General features: G+C 41.1%; 1 protein-coding gene across 3 annotated transcripts in view; it reads left to right on the forward strand.

The window, feature by feature from the left end:
• Positions 1-9,690, forward strand: part of si:ch211-15d5.11 (nuclear receptor coactivator 7) — a 44,094-nt gene extending 34,404 nt beyond the window's left edge. For all 3 annotated transcript variants that reach the window (XM_055656579.1, XM_055656578.1, XM_055656580.1), the window contains 5 exons: positions 2,664-2,786; positions 5,080-5,232; positions 5,316-5,411; positions 7,872-7,945; positions 8,811-9,690. In XM_055656579.1, coding sequence (XP_055512554.1) covers positions 2,664-2,786; positions 5,080-5,232; positions 5,316-5,411; positions 7,872-7,945; positions 8,811-8,946 — 582 coding nt within the window. In that variant the 3' untranslated portion in view covers positions 8,947-9,690. The remainder of the gene's footprint in view (positions 1-2,663; positions 2,787-5,079; positions 5,233-5,315; positions 5,412-7,871; positions 7,946-8,810) is intronic.
• Positions 9,691-12,610: the final 2,920 nt, after the last annotated feature.

Below are 12,610 nucleotides of genomic sequence, written 5' to 3' on the forward strand. Positions count from 1 at the left end.
CCTGAAGTGCCTCCAGTTTTAAATTGGCAACGAAAGCTTGGGGTGGAAAAGGTCTGTAAGTTGTTTAAATATCGGTTACAGTGGAGGAGAACAACATTACTGCTGCTGAACTGTGATGTGGGACGCCTGAGGGAGAATAAACATTGTCCTTCTGAATTTCACATCAACCAGGGACTTAAATATTAAATCTGTGCACAAGTATAATCATAGTGCATAGGAGCAGAATTAGGCCACTCGCATCATTGAGTCTGCTCTGCCATTCGATTGTGGCTGATCTATTTTTCTCCCTCGATCCCATTCTCCTGCCTTCTCCCCCATAACGTATACTAATCTATTAATCGCAACTTTAAAAATACCCAGAAATGGCTTCCACAGCCATCTGTGACAATGAATTCCACGGATTCACCACTCTCTGGCTGAAGAAATTCATCCTCATCGCCATTCTAAAGGTATGTCCCTTTGATTTGAAGGTGTGCCCTCTGGTCCTGGACTCTCCTGCTACTAGAAACTTCCCCTACACTCTATCTAGGCCTACCTGTAAAGTATAGTCTTGCACAGATGACCTTTTCCAAAAATAAACTTTATTGAGAATATTAAAAAATGTACAAAACGAGAACCGTGCAAAAACTCAGCGTTTTCAAACATTCTGAGCGTTGTTATATTTGGTGGTGTTTACAATCTATCCTTATACCAAGCACCCTTGTTTCTCCCCCCCCCCCCCCCCCCCCCCCCCCCCCCCCCCCCCCCCCCCCCCCCCCCCACTGGGTTGATATCCCTTCCCTTGTTTGAGGGGGTGTCTCCACCAGACCCTGCCCACCAATGTCCTGCTGTGAATGGACTCTAGACTGTGGTCCTCCCCCACCGAGCCTTGGCGTTAGCTGCACCAAGCTTAACTTTTAATGTTAAAGTGCTGGGATGTGGGTCATTTTTTTTGGTTGTTGTCATTTTAACTGTATGTTGCCCTAGACCTAGATTTGTGATCTTATAATATTAGAATGCCTTTGACAAAGGAAATTAGTTCACAGTGTGAGTCATTGCATAACTCTTATTTAAAATGGAATATAATGGTAGGCTATCAAATTACAAGCTGGTCTGAAAATGGAAAATGTATTTTGGATTTTCGTCACGTAGCGTACATAACATTTTCTGTCTGGTTGTAAATTTAGTGGATATCGGGAACTGCAGATACCATATAACCATATAACAATTACAGCACTGAAACAGGCCATCTCGGCCCTACAAGTCCTTGCCAAACAATTATTTTCCCATACGGGTTTACAAAAATGTTTCAATTTAATATTAAGGATGAGGGGATACCTCATTGAAACACACTGAATAGTGAAAGCCCTAGATAAAATGAATGTGGAGAGGATGTTTCCACTAGTGGGAGTGTCTAGGACTTAGAGGCCATAGCCTCAGAATAAAAGGAATTTATTTATTTAGTTAAAGTGTGGTGAATCAGTGGAATTCATGCAACAGACATCTTTGGAGGGCAAGTCAATGGATATTTTTAAGCGGAGGTTGACAGATTCTTGATTAGTAAGGATGTCGGGGTTATGGGGCGAAGGCAGGAGAATGGGGTTGAGGGGGAAAGATAGATCAACCATGATTGAAAGGCGGAGTAGACTTGATGGGCTGAATTCTGCTCCTGGAACTTATGAAGTCCAAAGGACTACATGCACCCATATGAAGATGTGGTGCTGTTCTTCAAGCTTACATTGGTCATGTTTGGAGTAACGTAGCAAGCTGAAGGCAGGTCAAGGTGAAAGTGGGACAATGAGTTAAAATGATGGATGACTAGAAGCTCAGGGTTGTCAGACTTTGTGTAGTGCTCCACATAGTGGTTGGCTATGTCTTTTTTCTAATGTGGAGACCACATTATTAGCAACAAATGAAAGGCACCAAACTGGGTGAAGTGCAAGTGAAATGTTGCTTGTTGCGACCCTGAATGTTGGAAGAAATTTTTAATTTAAAATATTTTGTGTGAGTATCGATGTCTGCAGTGCTGAACATATTATGTATGTAGTATAAGTGAACTCTGAACCTAAATTGTAACTGAAAACGACAGAGTGATGGAGTAACTCGGTGGGTCAGTCAGCATCAATGGAGAACATGGATAGATTACCTGAAATAACACCCCTTGTTCTCTGAGGGTGCTGTCTGACCTGCTGAGTTACTCCAGCACTTTGTTTGTTTTGTAAACCAGCATCTGCAGTTCCTTGTTTAGTTTTGAGATAAAGCACAGAAACCGGCCCTTCGGCCCAACGAGTCCGCACCAACTAGTGATTCCCGCACATTAACACTATCCTACACACACTAGAGACAATTTACTATTTTGCCAAACCAATTAACCTACAAACCTGGAGTTTGGGAGGAAACTGAAGTTCTCGGACAAAACTTACGCAGGTCATGGGGAGATCGTACAAACTTTGTATAGACAAGCACCCGTAGCCAGGATCGAACCCTGGCCTCTGGCGCTGTAAGGCATCAACTCTACCGCTGAGCCTATCCCCCTAGTATCCCATCTAATTTGTAACTGAGTCTTTCTGGATTAAAAGGCAAATTGCTCCGCTGGTTGGTTTTTCCATTCATTGTGCTTTTGGTAAGGATTTGTGGCAATCTTAAGATTGTAAAACTAATTAGCTATTTCCTGCCCTTCACAGATTATAACGGAGGACGATGACCCTTTGAAACATTACAAAGATGCTTTTGATGCAGAATTTGGGAACATTGCACCTGTTCTTCAGGGGAACAGCTGTATCATGGAATCTTTCCACATTGAGAAGGTATGGCTCAGTATGATTATCCATAGGAAACGAGCCCTTCGGCCCACCAAATCTGTGCTGACCAGTGATCACCTGTACATTAGTTGCAGTAATAAACACTAGGGACAATTTACAGAGGTCAATTGGTCTACAAACCTGCAAGTCTTTGGAATGTGGGAGGAAACTGGTGCACCTGGAGAAAACCCACGCGATCACAAGAAGAATGTACAGTACAGACATCACCCATAGTCAGGATCAAACCCGGGTCTCTGGCACTGTGAAGCAGCAACTCTACCGCTGTACCACCGTGTTGCCCCTTGTTCTTTTGCAGTACCTTGGCCATCTCCCTAAGAGTGCATTGTTGAAACAAGGAAACAATTAACATAACCAAAACAGAAAATGCTGGCAGCATCATTGAGGAGAGAAATGGTTGACATAGAAACATAGAAAAATGGTGCAGGAGTAGGCCATTCTGCCCTTTGAGCCAATCATGGCTGATCATCTAAAATCTGTACCCCATTCCTTCTTTCCCCCCATATCTCTTGATTCCTTTAGCCCTAAGATCTAAATTGAACCCTCTGTTGAAAACATCCAGTGATTTGGCCTCCACTGCCTTCTGTGGTAGAGAATTCCACAGATTGACAACTCTCTGGATGAAGAAGTTTTTCTTCATCTCAGTCTTAGTCCTATATGGCATTAAGATTGTCGGAATTTTAAGAAGCAATGAATGCATTTTTAAGGGGGATGAAACTTGCACGTGGGAACCAAACTGTGTTACCTAATTTAGTTAAGAAACATTGCAGAACCTTAATTCCTTATTCTACACAGCTTGAGTAGTGCCTAAAATGGGTAGTTTACGTCTATTAGTGGTGAGAATGTGTAGTTAAATGGTTGATAAAGTTCATGAAAATAAAACTAGATACAGCAAATGTAAAATTAAAATGGCGTTGAAACACTTGGGTTAGGTGGCATCTGTGGGGGCAAAACATAATCAATTGAGCCTTTAACCTGATCTATTAATTCTGTTTCTAATTCTAAAGATCCTGCCAGAGCTGCAAAGTATTGCCAGCATTTATTGTTTCTGACATAAGATGGTAAAGAGAGCACTTTAAATTTTGGGTCAGTGAACACTTTATAGTGAGAGGGGTTGAGGCAGAGAATGAGACATCTGGCTGAAATGAAGTGTTGGAATTAAATTGTTTGTATATTAGGATTATAAACTTGTTGGGGATCTTAACACAACTGTTAAAAGAGCCGTGGGGGGGCTGAGGCTCCCTGTGCTACCTATTGTTGGCACCCTGATGTTGTCTTTAACATTGACCGATGGGAGAATAATCTACAGGACTTCCCAAAAAAATAATGAATTGGTAGTTTTTTGTCATGATTGTCACTTTAATTTAAAAAGAAAAAAAAAAAAAAAAAAACTTCCTTGGCATTTGGGTTTGGCAAATCTGCTGTTTCCTTTCGTGTCTGGCTTTTCATTAAGACCAAGTCTGCTCTTCCAAAATCAAAACTCTGCTCCAGCTCTTCCCCGGTGGCTTGTACCAGGTCCAGGGAAGATGATGCACAGTAGTCGCAGGCCGATTCCACTCACTCTTGATAATTGGTTTCTAAATTTGTTCAACATCCAAAGATTACATTTGCAAGATATTCTGGAGCTTTGAAACCTCAGAATAAATGTAGTGCGTTGGAGATGGCGCCAACGACAGATGGCGCAATGGGCTAAGTGTTCGGCTGGCGACCGGAAGGTAGCCGGTTCGAATCCTGCTTGGAGTGCATAATGTCGTTGTGTCCTTGGGGCAAGACACTTCACCCACCTTTGCCTGTGTGTAAATGTAATGTAATTATGTGAAGCACTTTGGGGTCAATGCAAGTTGACTAAAAATGTGCTATATAAATAAGATTATTATTATTATTATTATAGATGATAGAAAGCCCTACCAAAATCCGTAAATTGTATTTGATAGTTGAGCAATGAAAACAAATTGTTTCCCACAAAAGCTCTAAAATTGTTCCAAACTACCAGAAACTACTTTGCTGACATTCTCACAGAATGCTGGTTAATAGACAAAAGGACACAAAGTGCTGGAGTAACTCTGTGGGCCAGGCACCATCTCTGGAGAACATGGATAGGTGACATTTTGGATTAAGACCCTTTGAAATGAAGAATGGGTGCGGACTTGAAACGTCACCTATCCATATACTCCACAGATGTTGCCTGACCTGTTAAGTTACTCCAGCACTTTGTGTCCTTTTGCTGCCATTCTCCTTGCATAAACTGTGCTTTAATCTATATTCCTCTCTTGCTCTGTAGATTTCAAAATATCTACCACCCAGAACAGTGGGCTATCCCTGGCGATTAGCATTCAACACCTTCGTGCATGGCTTCAGTCTGAAAACTTTGTACCGCAAAGTAGCCCACGCTGACTCAGCAGTACTGCTGGTCATAAAGGATACGTGTGGTCAGGTGAGAGAGAGGTGAAGATAGTGCAACTTCCTTCTCTGGTGTACAAGAACAGCAAATGCTTAACTACCCTGTGTCTATTACAGGTGTTTGGTGCTTTGATTTCACATCCCCCAAAACCGAGCGCCTATTATTATGGAACGGGAGAAACCTTTCTCTATACTTTTAACCTTGATTTTAAGGTATGTCTATCACAGCCTTGTTCTAAACATTTGTATCCATGGTAATGTCTATATAGATTATTTTCTTAATTGATTCTCTCCTTGATGGATACACGTACAACTGTGCAGCACAGGAACGGGATTTTTGGTCCACAATGTGTTTCAAACAGTGTGTGTGTGTGGCATCTCTCACCTTAAAATATGTCCCCTGCTCTTTGAAATTTCCACCCTGAGAATAAGCTCTGACTGTCCTATCTATTCCTCTTATTGTTTTAAGTACTTTCATTGGATTTTCCCTCTGCCTCCAATGTTCCAGAGAAAACGATCTGACTTTGTTAAACCTGTCCTTCCTAATCCAGGCAACACACTTGTGAATCTGTTTCATTCAGATCTGTGGCAACATTTTGCAATTGTGATATACACCCATGTTGGGGTTCCAACCATGGACGTGGTTATATTCGGGCAATTTAATCACGGGATGGATCGTAACTGAGCTTGTTTTTTTTGGCTGTTGGATGAGAACTCTGCCATAGCACTGCTCTCAAATTGCCTTTCTGTGGCTTTCCATGGAGACTAGAGCTGGAACAGACTAGATGCTGGTATCCGAGCTCTGTTACTGAGCATGAAAATAACAATGCATAACCCTTTGTCATGTGAGATTAACTTTATTCACAACATTTCAAATTGGGTGCAGTCTGATTTTAAATTGTCTTTTATTTTGCACATCAATCATGAGTTTAAGTAGGTGTTATTTCAGGTTGGGACCCTTTTTTTCCAGTTTGAAAGATGGTCACCTATCCATTTCTCCAGAGATACACCAGCGTTTTGCATCTATCTTTGGTATAAACCAGCATTTGCAATTCCTTGTAATTACATTATGATTTTTAAGTGTCACTCTTCTGAAGCGAGACTCTAGAAGATAGGGTTATAATTTTCTTGGGTTTTGATTACTTGTTTTGTGTTGAAAATGAAGTTGTAGCATACATTGGTAACAGTGTTAATACACTTGGAATAATTATCAATTACACAATACTTTTAGAGGTGCTTTGTGACCTTAATGAGGCAAAAGTTGATGCCAACCAAAAAGAGCAAGCTGCAACAGGCATCAACCGATCCATCTGGAACCTTTCCAGTGTTGGGGATACAGACTTTGAAGGGTGGCCATGTGTGGTAAAATAACTGCATGGGTACCGGAGAACAGAATTTGTGTTCTGGAGAATGTTACACAGAGATGTAGAGTGAGACCGGGTGGGGATATGTATACAAGGGTGAGTATTTTGTAAGCATCAAGGTGTGTTTCGGCCCGAAACGTTGCCTATTTCCTTCGCTCCATAGATGCTGCTGCACCCGCTGAGTTTCTCCAGCTTTTTTGTGTACCTTCGATTCTCCAGCATCTGCAGTTCCTTCTTAAACAAGGTGTGTTCTCCAGTTCACAGTATTGATGGGCGAATTGCATGGTGTTGGGTAGGATGCAACCAATAGACTTTTAGGTTGGGCTCAAATGATCCACTTGATCCTATTTGCAGGAATGTTGTTCGGTGGCCTGACGTCAGTGTATCAGTTTACACTCACACTTTATTTACTAAGTGTTATTAGTGTTGTAAAAATGTGAAGGTCTTTACCCTGTCATAGCAAGATGATTGGTTGCATCTTTATCTTTTTCATCTCTTTAAATTAAAGATCCAATGGCAGCTAGATTAAAAATCTGTAAAATAAGGGTCCCAATTTGAACAGTTGCTTGCTTTGAAGAACCTGGGAGTAAAACTCCACCCCACATTTGCTTGCACACACACATTTACTGACCATGTAAGAAGTGTGTCTCAAGAGGTCTCCGTTTGATTGGTACAAGTGGTTTTGGCGAAATAGATTGGTTTGAGATGTAGATTGATCAAGAAAGTAGAAGCCGGTGTGGTCCAAAAGTGGCAAACTCTTTTAAATTTTGGCTCGGTAGGGGAAAAGCAAAAGCTAACAGTTGACCAGAAATTTGGTAAGTGGAACTCTAATCCTTTGTGATTTTATGCACGTACTTAACTGGGGCATATGGGCCACATTTAATTTGTTGCTGATTTTTGTCAAAGTATAATTGAAAAAGGAAGTTCATGGTTACAGGAAGCTATCAAAGGGCTAATTTGGTAGGCACAAAAGGGGCAAATATAGAAGATTAGAGGGCTGACAAAACTAAGTGGTTTGGAAGAACACAAGATCTTGAGTATTCAAGAAGGAACTGCAGATGCTGGAAAATCGAAGGTATACACAAAAAGCTGGAGGAACTCAGCGGGTGCAGCAGCATCTATGGAGCGAAGGAAATAGGCAACGTTTCAGGCCGAAACCCTTCTTTAGACTGTACCCACAAGATCTTGAGTGTATGGCCCTACAATATGAGCACATTAAAAAAATAATTATTATTATTATTGTAACGTATTTGGCTTGAGTTCCTTTCATGAAATAACAGACTTCATTTTATTATTTTTCTTTTCCCAGATCTTCCAATGGACTGGAGAGAATTCTTTCTTCATTAAAGGAAGTTTGGACTCGCTGGCATTGGGAGGTGGAAGGTATCTTGGAAAATAATTTCTGCCTTTTGGGTGGTAGGGAGTTGTCTAATAGTTCAATGTGCCTGCAATTGCAATTAAGTTGGAGGAAGGGTAGGGTAGTATCTCAGAGGCTAAAACTGGGGATGACCAAGGGAATAAGCTGTAAATAAGATGATCTGCAGATGCTGGAAAATCGATGGTAGACAAATTTGCTGGAGAAACTCGGAAGGTGTGGCAGCATCTATGGAGCGAAGGAAATGGGCAACGTTTCGGCCCGAAACATTGCCTATTTCCTTCGCTCCATAGATGCTGCTGCTCCCGCTGAGTTTCTCCAGCAATTTTGTCTACCTAAATAAGATGTTCTGATCAATGAGTGAAATGGGAGCAGTTGGAGAGCAGGAACTGTCAGAAACGTTGCAGTTGCAAAATGTAGCGCTTGTATAGCTGCTGCCGCGGCACCAGACCAGGTTTGATCCTGACCTCTGGTGCTGTCTCTATGAAGTTTGCATGATCTCCCTGTGAACACACGGGTTTCCTCCGGGTGCTCCAGTTTTCTCCCACATCCCAAAGACATATGGGTATGTAGGTTAATTGGACCATGTAGACGACCACTAGTGTGTAGAATGGTGAGAAAGTGGGATAACATAGAACTAGTGTGAACAGGTTATTGGTCGATGTGGACTGAAAGGCCTAAAAGATAATTAATTCAAAGATGTGCCCGGTAAGTCACACTGGGCATCTCCTGCCCTCCCACAGGAGGGTTGAGGAACAAGCTGAGCCAATATCTTCATTAAGATTTTATTATTTTTTAAACCCAGTTGATTGGGGAATCTTTAAAGAATGGTGAAAGCTTTGGTGATAAGTTTAATGTTTCTCTTCTGTTAAGTGGACATTTTGGCTTGTGGTTGGATGAAGATCTCAATCATGGAAGAAGCAATCCTTGTACAACATTCAACAACTCCATTCTGTCCAAAACTGAAGATTTCATGGTGCAGGATCTTGAAGTGTGGACATTTCGATAATTTTGTGTTAATGTCCCGTGTTTACCAGCTGAGTATGTGCTTGAGTATTGCTTGCCCGAAGCATCTGGGGAGGGTGGGGGATGATGCAGCAAATGGTCTAAGGTCCATTTCCCCCACTTGTGGACTAATTCAGTTATAAAGGACAGGACCTGCCATTCTGATTTTACACAAGGTACAGTATCTTGTGTGCAGCTGGGCGTATTAATATAGTGAGGAAGGCGAGCCTAGAAAATGGCAAATTAACCAAGTATGTGAGGTGATGAAACCTTGCCACCAGTAGCTGAGGGCTCCCTGATACTGTTCTGAAAATAATGCTTTGCACTGCCAAAGTTAAGGTGGTTGTAATTTTAAATGCTGAAGCATTAGCTTGCTTCTGGAATACCAATCTGCTCGCGTAATATCCCGATGTATTCCAAGCAAAGCATGGGGATAAAACCAAGTTTACTTACTTGCACTTTGCTACTACCTTGTCACTGTGTATCTGCAGTTTGTACAGGAACATTTATTTAATACACTGGAATGATAGTCTATGTTTATTGCAGCCTTGACTGCTGCTGCTGCCTTGAAAACTGTGGATTATCAATTGTGGATGTCTGTGGTGATGTTAATAACTTCATAGTAAATACCTTATTGTAGTCACAAGTATAACTGGATTGCATAAGATCTAAAGTGTAGGTGATTTTAATGTTTTGAACTGCAGTCATGACAAAGCTGCAGAAAAATAAAATTCTGGCATTAAGTACTATAACCATACTGTGGATTAATATGCTGCCTTTCTGATGCAAATTGGGCGAATAATCTTGCTGTCACCATTTTTAAATGTTGAGTCCATTGCCAACATCTGGTAGTATTTTTTTAAAAGACAATGCTGGAGTAACTCAGCAAGTCGCACAGTATCTGTGAAAAACTATGGATGGGTAACGTTTTGGGTTGGGACTCTTCAGTCTGAAGAAGGGTTCCAACCTGAAACATCACCTTATCTATGTTCTCCAGAGATACTGCCTGACACACTGAGCTTTTTGTGTCTATTTTCAGTTTAAACCAGCACCTGCAGTTCCATCCTACACATTCTCCAGAGATGTTGCCTGACTATTAAGTTACCCCGGCATTTTGTAAACCAGCATCTGCAGTTCCTTGTGTCTCCAGCTAGTAAACATGCTTTACTAAAATAGTAACAATTGCTTGCTTCGTGACACAAACCTAGTTACTATAGTTTTGGATCAATGACTTTATATTTAAGGTAGGGACCCTCTCAATAGCTGAATTAGTTCCTATTTATATCGAGCTGCAGAGTTACTGAGCTATTGATGTACCAATCTAAGATGGTGCTTAGTCCAGTTCGGAAGCCAGCAATTAATCCTTTTGGTCTACAAGATGCTGCATAAGTGATACGGTAGTCTGTAAGATTCTACGTGTTGATGGTATTATACTGTGTTTTTTTTTAATGGCTTGAGTGAAGGACTGCAGATGTTTCAAACAAAGATCCTAGAGGACCAAGATAGACCACTCCTTCGAAATTCAATGGGCTGGCGTGTAGTACGTGACGGAACGTCACGGCCGCCATTTTTCAATGCGACACGCGACTTCCGGTATGCCGCCCGCTGTGATCCAAAGCAAAAATTATAGAGCTCCGCTATAATCTTTGATCCAAGCAAAGATCCTCGAGTATCTTGTAGCGGGAACAGCCCCCTCCTTGTGTAGTTTCCCTTGCATTGTATTGCTTTAACACACACTGCACAAAATTAAATTTAACGTATACATATTATATATATTTATATGAATGTGTGTCTGTGTGAGAGGCAAGTTAGAGATAGTTAAGTTTATTCTCATGGATCAGAAGCTACTTTGATTTAAATAATCACTATTAATTTATTTGTCTTGTAAGATGATATACATAAACCATAAAGGCAATTATATATATAATTATATAGTAATAATATATATATATGCATATATATATATTTACACACATATATACACATACATATATACACACACATATATACACATACATACATACATATACACATACATATCCACACATACAAATACACACATACATATGGATACATTTATATGCATACATACACGCATATAAACATATATATACATACATATATATATACATGCGCATATATATATATATATATATACACATACATATATATTTATACATATGATTAACATGTAGAGGAACCAACGAGAGAGCAGGCTATTTTAGACTGGGTATTGAGTAATGAGGAAGGGTTAGTTAGCAATCTTGTTGTACTGCCCCCTTGGGCAAGAGTGACCATAATATGGTTGAGTTCTTCATTAGGCAGGCAGTGACTAGTGGGGTACTGCAAGGCTCAGTGCTGGGACCCCAGCTATTTACAATATATATTAATGATCTGGATGAGGGAATTGAAGGCAATATCTCCAAGTTTGCGGATGACACTAAGCTGGGGGACAGTGTTAGCTGTGAGGAGGATGCTAGGAGACTGCAAGGTGACTTGGATAGGCTGGGTGAGTGGGCAAATGTTTGGCAGATGCAGTATAATGTGGATAAATGTGAGGTTATCCATTTTGGTGGCAAAAACAGGAAAGCAGACTATTATCTAAATGGCGGCCGACTAGGAAAAGGGGAGATGCAGCGAGACCTGGGTGTCATGGTACACCAGTCATTGAAAGTAGGCATGCAGGTGCAGCAGGCAGTGAAGAAAGCGAATGGTATGTTAGCTTTCATAGCGAAAGGATTTGAGTATAGGAGCAGGGAGTTTCTACTGCAGTTGTACAGGGTCTTGGTGAGACCACACCTGGAGTATTGCGTACAGTTTTGGTCTCCAAATCTGAGGAAGGACATTATTGCCATAGAGGGAGTGCAGAGAAGGTTCACCAGACTGATTCCTGGGATGTCAGGACTGTCTTATGAAGAAAGACTGGATACACTTGGTTTATACTCTCTAGAATTTAGGAGATTGAAAGGGGATCTTATAGAAACTTACAAAATTCTTAAGGGGTTGGACAGACTAGATGCAGGAAGATTGCTCCCGATGTTGGGGAAGTCCTGGACAAGGGGTCACAGCTTAAGGATAAGGGGGAAATCCTTTAAAACCGAGATGAGAAGAACTTTTTTCACACAGAGAGTGGTGAATCTCTGGAACTCTCTGCCGCAGAGGGTAGTCGAGGCCAGTTCATTGGCTATATTTAAGAGGGAGTTAGATGTGGCCCTTGTGGCTAAGGGGATTAGAGGGTATGGAGAGAAGGCAGGTACGGGATACTGAGTTGGATGATCAGCCATGATCATATTGAATGGCGGTGCAGGCTCGAAGGGCCGAATGTCCTACTCCTGCACCTAATTTCTATGTTTCTATGTTTCTATTATTTTCCAACGATCAATAGATTTATGATCAGTTAGAAACATAGAAACATAGAAATTTCCTGTGGATTGGAGGATAGCTAATGCTATCCCACTTTTCAAGAAAGGAGCGAGAGAGAAAACGGGGAATTACAGACCAGTTAGCCTGACTTTGGTGGTGTGAAAGATGCTGGAGTCAATTATTAAAGATGTAATAATGGGGCATTTGGATAGCAGTAAAAGCATTAGTCCAAGTCAACATGGATTTATGATTTTACAATGCATTTAAGCCTCTCCCATTTTTATGAGATGAATTCCTGGAATATG

This window comes from Leucoraja erinacea, chromosome 26 (genome assembly GCF_028641065.1).
Source record: "Leucoraja erinacea ecotype New England chromosome 26, Leri_hhj_1, whole genome shotgun sequence".
NCBI classification, from domain to species: domain Eukaryota; kingdom Metazoa; phylum Chordata; class Chondrichthyes; order Rajiformes; family Rajidae; genus Leucoraja; species Leucoraja erinaceus.